Raw genomic sequence first — 12,973 nt, 5'->3', positions numbered from 1 at the left:
ATATTTAGGAAAAAAATCTCAAGAAAAGGAAAGTCAGGTATACATGTAGTCATATTGATATAATGGAAACTTTCTCAAATAGTGTAGATTCAGAATTTTTAAATCATGATCCCCGGGAGTAGGGTGGGACCAAAATGATTGATCAAAAGGGTGATCCCTCAATGAGTAATTGCCCCTGAAAGTTTTTGAATTTTACTAATAATTCAAAATTTTTAAAACGAGAATTCGTAGAGACCTGGGACTAACTGCATAAGATTCCGTGACCTTAAAATTTATGTAAAGGTCAAGATTATTCCAAAAATGAAAAATTAGGGTCTTTCTATATCTTTTTTGTATTTCAACATATACTTTATGCCTTTGCATCATTGATTTGTAGTCTTCATTCATGTCCCCTAAAATTGACCCTTTTAAAAATTGTAACCCCTAGTGCGAAAAAGCTTGTTATCGCTATTTCTCTGAAACCATAAGCCGTAGATGCACCAAACCTTCATTAATGTCTTCAAGGTATTTAGACACAACTTCAATCTACCAATGCAAAAGGATTTGATGACTCCTCATATGAGTCATTGCCTTTTAACTTCTTTGCACTTAATATGATACCATATAAATTTGAAACTAGAAGTCGTAGAGGCATGGGGTTAATTGCAATGTGACTTATGAAAATTTTCAAAGGTCAAGATTATATTTTTTTAAATATATTTTTTCTAACTTCAAGCTAATTTAAAAATCTTTTTGCCTGATAATTAACTGTAGAGTGTAAAATATAAAACGTTTAGAAAAAAAGGTGGAAAAACCTTTAATTGTTCTGTGAACATTTAGTCTACTAGTTTAAATTCATATTTTTTGGATCTAAAATGATTTACTATATCGCACCATCATTGTTTTTACGGCCTAAAAAGTACCTGATATGTTATATTCACAAGGATGTTTGGATTGTAATTACTGTAGAATTACTTTTTGCGCGTGGTATTAATTTACGCTATGAACGCGGTCACAGATTTTCCGCGGAAAGTTGTCCAAGCGTACTTAATGTAAATGCACGACATATAGTGACAGTGTAAGAAATCCGCGTACTTTTCTACCCGCGGATTAAACAGAAATTGAGATTCCGCGGAATTATTACCCCGTGGAAAAAAGTACGTCTACAGTATATTTACCTTGGTCCTGTGTTAGACAAACTGTTGTAACGAACCTCTACAAAGTCCAAACACAGTGTGTAACAGCTTAAAATGAAGTACCAAACAAACTCAAACCGGATTCGTTTTCCTGCAGGTGCCTGAAATAAATCGATTTGAACACATCAGATGTCATCACACGAAAAAATGTTTTATTAAGATTTTTTAATTCATCACATTATTACACCATGCCCTACTGTATATTACAAAACAAATTCATATTTTTGTAACTATGACAATGTTTACATATCTGAACTCTGGGCTGAAATCAAACAAGGCAGACTTTACTTGTTCTCAGTCGTGGATGAGTGAAAACTTAAAATTACCTATGTATGTTCAAATCGTATATCGTCTAGATTTTGCTGTAGAGGTATATTTTTTCTTAAGTACTATACAAATTAGAAAAAAAATATGGTCAATCGAGAGAATTTGTCAATTCAAGTGACTGACTATTTTGTACATAGGTACATTGAAAAATTCGTCATTTTCTGAAACTTTACATTTGTACATGGCTCATATGCCTCATTTAACTAAAAAAAAACTTTTTCAGATTGACAGTAATCTATAATCCATAGTTACAAGTGACTTTTTACTTTTTTTTCATTCTGTTAGGAATGGGACCAAAGGTTTTTAATTGATATTTTGACATCGGCCACACCTTGGTGATAAATATTGCCTGGCCCCTTTACTTTAGGACCATTTACCGTAATTTTCCAGGTACATTCCGAATTAGTTGGATAAATCTCAGGTCTAAAGTAGCCAGGGGTGTTCAGGTATTTGTAGTATGACTTGGCAGATCTATTCGTGCAACCACATCCAGTCGCTAAATAGAAAAAAACAATGTATTTCTTAGAGTCTTATCCAAACGTTTTCTATTTTTATTGTATTTTTTAACGATTACGGTTATGGTATTGAAAGGATACATGTAATAAACTTGACAATTAGTTAACTGAACATGAAATCTAGATGCCTTATTATTCCACAAGAAGATATTCTATTCCTTCATGTCATGTATAGTCTCAAAAATCAGGAAATCACTAGCTGTATTTTTTTAAATAAACTATATCATTAAATCTTTCAGTAAAAATAACAATTTCAAACAACAGATCACTTTAACAAAGACGTATTTAAATGTATAAAGAGGGACCACTTTTTAATCAACTAAAAGTTTAACCATAATGAGAATCCCAATACTTACTGGATTTCTTTAGATACTGGCAATAGGTTCCAGTCCACCCTTCCGGACACTTACAACGTCCACAACTTCTGGGATCTCTGTACCCTCCATTTCTATACGATGACCATGTTAATCCACCAAAACAGCTCCCTTCAAAATTGTTTGCAAAACTTGGATATGCTTTATCACAAAATGGAATTTTCGATACAATAACCTTGTCAGAAAATACAATTAATCATTGGGTCAAATGCTGACTGACATATTTCATATATTTGTTAGTCCATTTTTAAAAAAATAAATTGACGACGGATTTTTCCGTTATTTCCCGACCATGAGAAGGAACACACGGCGGGTGTGACCGGTCAGCAGGGATTATCCACTCTTCCAAGGCACATGATCCGATGTTTTGGAGGTCTTTGTTTGGTCTCCAAAGACCATTAATGCATAATTTTGTAATGCATTATTGACTTATGATCTTGAAATCTGTTCGCAAACTCCATTTGTTTCAAAGTTAACGAAACTCATTTCTGTGACATTACTCGACAACACTTCTTCCTGACAAATTCACTCTCCTGTATCTCAATTACACAGTCACATGATTTTTTATAAAGTTCGAGATTGCATTTAATAAAAACAAAATTATTAATCTTTTGAAGCAACGTTTCATGCTTGAAACATAGGTGTTCAAGAGTAATTGGAAAAGATGACTTTCATATTGACAATTTAATTTCCCATGTATATGTTTCAAAGGAAACTCGATTCATTTCCTGTAAGGGTAGGTCTTCGTTTAACTTTTAGAAAAGGAATAAATGCTGTTCAGACTTAAGGACAGATGATACAAACAAACTTTTGTCAAAATGTTTGAAAATAACAACTCGGGTTATGTTTAAATGAGTAAAATGAATAATTTTTACCGCGTAGTTTTGAATTTTTTATTCAAATTTTCACAAAAATTGAATTTGAAGTGAAAATATTTGTATAGATTAATAAGGATGGTTTCATAAGGACAGACTTTTGAACATCACAGAAGGTTTACAATTTCTTTATATTTTGGAAATTTATTTTTTGCACCATTTGCAATGAAATTAGGCCAAAAAATATATACCAATCCAGGCATCAATTTTTTGTTTGTATCATCTGTGCTTAATTCAATCGTATACAGGGATGTTAGCGAAATATTGTATTGTGACTCCAGTATTTTTTTTAGTTGCATCAGTTTTGTTTTTGGCTTTTTTTTTTGTTTCATATCTTTAATGGAAAGTCACTTCTTATTTACTTATTTTTCAGCATTATAATAAAGTTAATTGGGTTAGAAATATGTATTGAAACAATGCCATTTGATTCCACCAAAATAAATAAAATAGACAGAACCACAAAACACCCCCTGGTGAATAATGCAGCATAATTGATTTTAAAAGGTGAATATATGTTAATTAATAGTATTGAATTATCAGATATAGGAAATCAATAGATACGTGTAGGTTGAAATAAATACATAAAGCGATTAATTAATTAAAGTAACTAAAGTATATTAAAAGTATTTTGAACAGTTTAAATAATCTTAAACTAGTCAAAAATGCATTGCTAAATAACGATTTGTAAAATGGCCCACATAGCTGATTACATGTAAGGAGCCGGTCCTTATGCATTTTAAAAGTTTTTTGAAGAGTTGTCTGTCCTTGATGAATTTTTAACTTCTGAAAAAATCTGTTTTAAATAATATGTTTTATTTCGATGTTAAATATAGAGAGAGTTTATGCGTATTTTCACAAAGACAATTGGTTGAAATTCAATATGTTTTTTTTTATTTTAAACAACATGCGCTGCCCATAGACTACAATGAAAAATTGATGGTGCAATTAATTGGACAATAATTGATATTTTTCTTAAAATCCCTTTTGTGTAGCATTTTTGTTTGATAACATCTTTGAATTGTTCACATGCTTAAAAATATCGGACCATTCATTTATTTGGTACAAAATTTGGCCGTTATACATAGAATATCTTCTTAAATTAATTAAACTTTTAATTAAATTTATTTATTTCAATCGCAGCCTAAATTTATTTGAAAATTAAAGATACAATGTAAAATATTTTCAGCATAAGATATGTACATTTTTGAAAACAAAAGCATTATCCTGCTATAAGAAAGTCCAACCTTTCTGACTTACCCTGACAATAGTGGAAGTTAATAGCCTTTATGTCATTAAATGATAAACCAGTTCTTTGTCCCATTGTCTTTTCGTAATCTCTTTGTTTGGCGATGATTGTTTTCTGTCCTTTATTTGCAAAAGCCTGTTAAATTAACGTAGCATATATCACTTTTGATCATGACAACGAGCACACGGCGGGTGTGATCGGTCGGCAGGGGATGCTCACTCCTCCATGGCACCTGATCCCACCTCTGATGTTTCGGAGGTCCGTGTTTGCTCTGCTCTTATTTTGAATATTGTTTAATGGACGTTGAGATTGAATACTGTTCGTTATCTCCATATCCTTCTTTCATGCTATTCTTGAGTATAGTTTACTTATATTAGTTAACTATAATAAAAAAGTTTCATTTTTATTTTTTTCAAAACTATAATATACTTTTTTTAGGATTGCAACGTTAAAACCTCAGCAATTGTATAGTAATTGTAAAAAAAAATGGTATAAAAAGTAAATATAAAAGTAATACTTCAATATTGAATTGTTCGTGCATGTATATGAATTAAAAACAGAAAATATAACAAAACCAAGGTCTTTAGTAAAAATACATAAATTTTGTATAGTTAAATATAATGTTTTATGTTAGGAAATAACTATAATTACATTTGTTATCCATATTTGCTTTTAAGAAAAATGTTTTCACCCTCTCAGAGTAATGCATGATTGATCCGTAATCGTATTGTGTTCCATAGGTATCACCAGGTCTGACCAGGAAATTGTGTTTCTTTCCGCTTTTTATGTTATCTTCCAATATGGTTATATGATTATCCCTGTCAGGCCTGCTTTGCTCGTGCCACATACCCAGGGCATGTCCGATTTCATGGAGGATTGTTCCTAACTGGAAAGGACATTCTTTTTAAATTCTTCGTTTAAAAAACATAATTGACTTTATAAATTTGGTGTTCCATGAAAATCAAATTGGACTATAAAACAAGAAAGTGTATACTTACACTTTTACAACCATTTTCAAGGTTTATTTCGTTATAACCAGAACTTTTTCTTCCAACATTTGACCAGCACCTAATTTTTCATAAAAAACCAGATGTGTTTGTGAAACACTGATGCCCCCGTATGGCAACATAGCAAAGATTAAACTTTTCTTAAAAGCAAATTTAATTAATTGGTACCAAAATTAGGGTTTTTTTCACTGGAAAACAATTGTGAAATTTTAAAGTAGGCCAACGTTATAGTTTTTTTCAATAAGTACAATAATCTCCAAGATCAAAAGGTCAAGGTAATTGGTATACAATAAAATGTCTTGCCATATAGAATAGTTTTGTAGTGTATGGAAGCCCTATAAGCTAGCCCTAATCGTTAAGAAGTTATGGCTAAGGTTATTTTTTTTAATTAGGTTAAGCTCCAAGGTCAAAGTCAAAAAGGTCAAAGTTCTTGTTATCAAATGAAAGTTCTTGTCACAAGGATTGAATATGCAAAGTAAGAAAGCACTAGCCCTAACCCTTTAAAAGTCATGGTCAAGCTTTTCTTTTTTAAAGTATGTCAAACGCAAAGGGTCAAAATGCTTGCTATCTGATGAAGTGCCTTCTCACAAAGATTATATATATGAAGTATGAAAGCCCTATCCCTTACAGTTCAAAAGTTATGACCAAGGTTAAATTTTTTCCACAGGTACGTAAATCTACAAGATCAAGGTCAAAGGGACAAGATTCTTAGTGTCCAATGAAAGATGTTCAAGAAATAATACATATGCGAAGTATAAATGTCCTGGTATCTACTGTTCAAAATATATGGCCAAAGTAAAAGTTTAAAATTTTCGTGTAAAAGTGGCTCAAACTCCAAGGTCAAGAGGCCAAATTTGGTGGTACCCAAAGAAAGGTCTTGTCACAAGGAATAAGCTCAATTTAGTTCCACTAAATCAGTAGATGCGGACAAACAGAGAAACAGACAGAGAGACAGACAGACAGACGGACACGACCAAAACTATATGCCCCCGAAACTTCGTTTACGGGGGCATAAATATAAGAAAATTATCTCTTTGATTGTTTGAATGTTTGAATTACAGTTTTATTAATTTTTTCTCTGACTTTTTGTTTTGTTTGTGATTTTTTTTTATTATTCAAATATCGCTTTTTTTCACTTCCATTTACTTTAAATGAAAAAAAAAAATCATTTTATGGAATTCTTCATATTATGAAATTAACACCGGGTTTTTTTTAAATAAGGTAATGTTTATTCGCTTTCCAATGAAATTTAATTTCAATAAGTGAAATTATACGACAATGCCATTATTAATGTATCTTTGAAAATCCAATATGCCAAAAAAAAACCAAACAAACAAACTAACATCAAAACGGATCAGTATCTTTGTGGCAAATCGTGTAATGTTAGTAAAATTAAAATTCCCTCTCAGTATTTCATTTAAGAACCCTCTATACACTGACGAAAAATGTTTTCTGGACTTTGAGAAAATTATATAGTGTAAAGGAGGTTATTTTGGAATAAACTAATACATTTCTAATATAGGGAGCGTGCCTTCTTTATCCAGGAAAAATCTTTGGAAACAGTGAAGTAATGATAAAGAAAAATTGCTTTTGTTTATTCAAAAGGAGAAAATACATGCAAATAATTTACTACATGTATACGAGTGTGAAAAATGAATTGCGCTCATGACAAAAGCAGTTGCGTCTATATTACTATATTTACATTTACAAATGTTTCCTTTATGTAACACTACTGAAAGCAATGTTAATCTACAACTGTATAAATACCGGTACAGGGTCAAGAGGTCATAGATGTGCGTATGGATAATCGTTCGATGTAATTTTTCAGTGACGTCATAAAGGATCGACATGCGTTCAGTGGATTGTGTACATGACGTTGGGTTTGAAAAATAATGCATTTAACACGTTAAATGTCACAATCAGGCAAATATAAAATATGAATAAGTCACAAATGTAAAGGTATTATTTTAAAACATCTATCGGGAAATAAAAACGAGTAGGGACAAAATTTAATTCATCTATGTATAAAGCCGGAATTTAATCTCGCGACCAACCCGTATGTAAAAGCCCGATAGATGTTTAAAAAATGATACCTATTTCTTAAATGAACGCAATTGAAGACTACAGGCTCATTGTGGGAGAAAGTATTGGGTATAAAAATATACAAAAATGAAGATGCAAGAGCATTCTGTAAATTTTAATAATACACATGTATCTTGTATGTTTTTTTTTATCACATTATACATGCATTTCTCACCATTCTTCGTTTTCCTTGAAGATAATTCCTGGTGTCGTTATCGCTCCTGTTTCTCTAAATGAAACACAAGTTTCCTGCTGCCAAATTTTTAATGCTTTTCTTACTAGTCTTCTTTTTTCTTTTACAAATAAAAATGTACGAGGGTTGTCCCAAAAAGTCGTAGATGGGGAAACATTTAAGTTTCTTTTTTGCCCAATTATATTTCCATTCTTGCCATATTTACAAGTAACATTTTATTATCATGATTTTCAAGTTTCCCGATGATATCACATTTGATAAGAAAATTATGAAAATATAAAGATGGCATGCAGGTATGCATCAGCGCACGAAAACAAGCATAATGTATGTTAGAAAATTCAATTTTCAGTGGAAAAGCCGAATGATCACCTTACATTATGTGCACCAGAAAAATACACATATTTTGACGTCATTCGTGGTCCAGAACGTTCCCCACTGTGTGCATTAAATAAAGAGAATTTTACTTCTTACATGTACATGTGTAACTATTTTCAGTAAAGAGGGAAAACTAGCATTGAATCTCAAACCAATTATTAAAAACAAATTCTCTATTAGAATATAGTGTGTAATATCGGTTACGCGCCGGTTACGCGTTTAACGACGTCATTTTCATCAAAATGATCGATTCCAGTTATACTTTTTTGAAAATCCTAACACCAATCGTCTGTTACTTTAATGTTATTAAGATTTTGTTTCTGGTTTCACTTAATTAAATTTGAGTTCAATGTTTAACATAGTACCAAAGAAATTAAAGCAAATGTAATAGTGATATGCGTAAATTATTCTGGATTTTGTTTGTGCATTGACAGACCATATCGGTGTTCATATAAATCGTCCCGATATTATTAATATGAAAGATATATGTTTAAGAATTCAAAATTTTAAAGAAAAATGAATATACTATGCGTATGCAAAATTTGCTTAGCATAAGTTGCATGTTAAAAAAAGTTATAAATATTGTCTACGACTTTTTGGGACAACCCTCCTATTAATATACTTGCATCTTTGTTCCCCGGCCAAAACTTTTATTCTATAGCTATTTAATCGTTGCTTTAGATTTGCAAAAAATAAATTAAGGAAAAATGTACCATTTATATTTTGTCCCAATTATAGCCAATAAATGGTGAAAGTTGAAAAATAAAAATATATTAAAATATCCATCCTTTCATCCTTTAATCTTTATATCATGCTAAATTTCATCTATGTCTGAACTTCAATACTTTTCATTATCTCCATATATTATTTTTTTCTCTATTGTTGCCAACTACATGTGTATCTTTATCTTATAGTCTTAACTGGGTCACGTGATAAAGTTGTGAATAAAACGTGGAAACAACTGCAAATATTTGGAATTTTTCTAAGTCCAAGGGGCATAACTAAAAAAATGGACGAACGTACCAAAACCTACAACTTGACCTAAATTCAGTGATATATACTGTATTAAATTTCATCTGTGCAACGCAAAGAATAATCACTATAACTTTCATATAATTTGAATTTTTCTCATCCAAGGAGATATATATCAGGCCGATCGTACCGATATTTTTGCATATAATGTGATATATCAGTATAAAATTTAATTAGCATTAGAAACATGAATTTCTAATTAACAATAATAAAATAAAACAATTATAGCCTATCAATTGGTATAAAATTGTTCTTTATCATTTTATAATTGGATAAAAATGTTACGGACATCTTTTTTAATTAAATGAGAATATTTTACTTAAATCATAAAGACGAAATCATAGACAAACGTTTCTTGTTCCTTTCCGAGCCCCGATGACATTATTTATTGAACGTTCCTGGTATAGCCAATAAATGGTGAAAGTTGAAAAATGATAATACATTAAAATATCCAATATTTCTTCCTCTAATCTTTACATCATGCTAAATTTACTCTTTGTCTGATAAAGTTTCGTTAAATACATTAACTTTGTTGATTTCTATTTAAATATCACATGATAAAGTATAAAAAGTGTAATTCTAAAATTGATGACTGATTTGTGGTCTTAATTTTTTTTCCGTTTTTCAAAATTTTTCTTTTAGATTTATAGCTAAAGAGAAATGTAATATAAAAAGCACAAAACATTTTATAATGAAAATAATGTTATCTCGCATTACAAAGTATTTTAAATATTTTTAATTAATAGAATATATACTAAAATAAAACATCGTATAACCTTTCCAAATAATCCTATCAGTTATAGGGCTGATTTGAAATATATATGGTCGCACTTTTGTATGTAATATGCTTCTTATATATAGACTTCAGAGAAAGCTAGATAAAATTTCATTTCATGCATTTTCGATTTACTTTTTCTTCGGGTATACATATCAAAAATGAAGGATGTTTGCACTTTTAATATATTTGCAAGCCTATGAAAAGTGTTGTTTATTCCTTACTTTCACTTGAAAGTTGTAGCTTGTATTCGATTGGGAAGCTCCATTTTCCGACTTTACCAACTTTTCTTTTTCTTCTGTCCGATGAACTAAATGCCTAGTATGCAAAACAAAACAAAAAAAGGCAAATTATAATCAAAATACATGTATATCTTTCTGTTACTAAAAAAACATTAATTCTGAGAGATATCTTACACAAGATAACTTCAAAACAACCCTGTTCATAGGATATTGCGATCGTTATTCAAAATAACGGGTTAAATCTGTGCATAAACAATAGTTATTAATAATAATAAATGTAAATGTTGAAATGTTCGTCGAGGAAAAAACGTTCTTCGGGTTTTATTATTGAAATCATGTTTGCCTTTGTTAAAATAATATTGAAGAGAAGTGATCATTTGTCTGATTGAAAAAAAAAATATGAAAGGATTTAATACTCTTTAATTAGCCATGTATGATTTATTTATTTTTCACATGAATCTACATGTATGAAGAATGTGTACTTTGCCAAAAAATTACTGTTCATTGATTTCATTCGAAATATTGTAAATATTAATCAAAAGGCATATACAGGTTGTTCAATGGTATTGCTTCAGAATAAAATATAGCACAAGAAGAGGAATTATGAAATAATCCCTTACAGGTGTATCCGCTTTGGTGTTGTCAAGTCGTAGGTACTGGGGATTCCTCTTGTAAAATGCTACAAGATTTGCTGCAGAATCTTTATCTAACTTTATATCACCATCAATCATGTCTGTACCTTTAAAGCTTCTTTTGATTCTTTAAAAAAAATGCGAGCATTATAGTTTTACCTTTAATCCAGGAATTGCTTTGCTTACCATTTCATCCAATTGCAACAACGACGATTCCACGGTGTTTACCTGAGTTCCCTGAGCTTTTACCTCTTTTTCAAATGTGTCACTTTGTTGAACACTATTTTCAAACATTTGTTTATCAGAGCTATATTCGCTTTCAAATTCAGAAAATTCTTCCTCTCATTCAAAGCTTTCTTTTGTTTGACTGCTGCTTTAGCTACCAATTTCATTGTCATTCTTCAGATTGTTCTTTATTTCATTTTCACTAAGGTTTCCACTTGCCAAATTGGTCTCGTCAGCATTTGTTTCATCGAACAGCTTTCGGAGGTTTTCTGAAGCAAATTTTCTGCTACCATCCGCATTTGCAATTAGAACTGTCAATAACTGTCAATAAATGGTTTGTTTCAACATCGTACGTGGGCTTAAGTTAAAATTGTGTGACACTCTGTATCATTTATACCCTTAAATCCTGATAACTCTCGGACTTTTAATTTTTAACCAATAAAAAATCCCAATAGTAAGGGGAAAACATAATTGGACAACCAATCAGAAACAAGTTTTTTTTTTTTTAGTATTTTTTTGTTTACATCACTGAAAACCCCTATACTTGATTTCCAGTTAGTTATTTAAGTACTATAATTATGCCATTTTCACTCTAAGGAAAGCTTTACGGTATTTCCAAAGCATATTAAGGAAACAAAGATATTATGGGTATAATCAACATAAATTCAACGTTTTTTTAAATTATATAATTTATCATTAATGATGACTGCCTTTATTCTTCAGTAGATATTTGTATTATGTAAGGGTATAGGATTATTAATACATAAAAATAAAGTATGACACATTTCGGGGGATAATCATACCGATTTAATCGTTGATTCTTTTAAGCAAAAGAATATGCTTCTACATTATAATTATTTTAACACTGTCTCTTATTCATAAAGTAGTCAACTCTTGCATTTCCCCTATTTCACGTTGAAGTCTACATCCTGCATTTTCGTCTGATTTCTCTTATTCTTATTAAGGTTGAAGTGTCTATATTTTCAACAATCTGATTCAAACTTCTCATAAGCGTTCTTAACCCTACTATTCTTTTAACCACAATCCCTCTTAACACGTCATTACTGGTGATGCGTATGTGGTTTAAAATCTCTTCTTGAAAGCATTCATTAAAAAAGGTGCACGGAAAACCTCTCTTTCAACTGGCGATCAAACAATTTTGTTACAATTTCTGATAAAGACATGGACAGACATATGCAAGGCAAAATATGGACTGGACACTTTGTCAGACTGGATTTAATGTTTAAGAAATACATTACAAAGTCGTTTAGAATGTTAAAGACTATAATCAAAACATGCATTCTTTAAACAGTTTCACTAAAATGGAGGTATAAAATATATTCTAAATAGAAAATGGTTGTCCAAAAAGTTCGTGGACAATGTCTTTTTTGTCAAAATTAATTGTGAGAGATATACTTATTGTATACTAATAGAATCATTCATTACTACGAGTGTAGGATAGTGAAATTCCACCGAGGGGACAAGATTCATAGTCTAGGACGAGGCTTTGCCGAGTCCTAGACCGCAATCTTGGCCCCAAGGTGGAATTTCACTATTCCCACACGAGTTTGTAATGAATGATTTTTTTTCTCGCATTATTTTATCCAAAATAACAGCCTGTCAACGACGTCGCCATTGGACTAAAAATATATTCTTTTAATTTCCCATCTAATTATAAATCTAAATACAGCATCAGAATGAGCGTACCTGATAATAAAATGAATTTCAGTGCATGTAAAAAACAAGGTACAGTAAGGGCAAAATTCGGCCTACCATCAAATTTAAAAATATTTTGGAATATAAATCTAGAAGATTTATCTTTTCAGATGACAGTGGTTACATATTTGTGTAAAATTTAGTATTAGAGAAACAACGCTGTCAATTTTGCATCCTTTTTA

At 30.7% G+C, this 12,973-nt stretch overlaps 1 protein-coding gene across 1 annotated transcript; it reads right to left on the bottom strand.

Annotated features, from left to right (window-relative positions):
• Window positions 1-1,153: 1,153 nt before the first annotated feature.
• On the bottom strand, window positions 1,154-11,248 carry LOC134254374 (zinc metalloproteinase dpy-31-like). Its single transcript, XM_062736905.1, has 10 exons — window positions 11,100-11,248; window positions 10,839-10,977; window positions 10,207-10,294; window positions 7,777-7,894; window positions 5,511-5,580; window positions 5,204-5,398; window positions 4,524-4,647; window positions 2,374-2,502; window positions 1,880-1,998; window positions 1,154-1,276 (listed from the first exon to the last, which is right to left on the bottom strand). Exons 1-10 carry the CDS (start codon window positions 11,246-11,248, stop codon window positions 1,154-1,156), a joined length of 1,254 nt encoding a protein of 417 aa, XP_062592889.1.
• Between the last annotated feature and the right edge of the window lie 1,725 nt (window positions 11,249-12,973).

The sequence above is a fragment of the Saccostrea cucullata genome, unplaced genomic scaffold, assembly GCF_032062105.1.
Source record: "Saccostrea cucullata isolate Sc308-1 unplaced genomic scaffold, CSIRO_AGI_Scuc_v1 ctg1279, whole genome shotgun sequence".
NCBI lineage: Eukaryota > Metazoa > Mollusca > Bivalvia > Ostreida > Ostreidae > Saccostrea > Saccostrea cuccullata.
The sequence above is the reverse complement of the archived record's forward strand: the minus strand, read 5'-3'. Positions and strand labels throughout refer to the sequence as shown.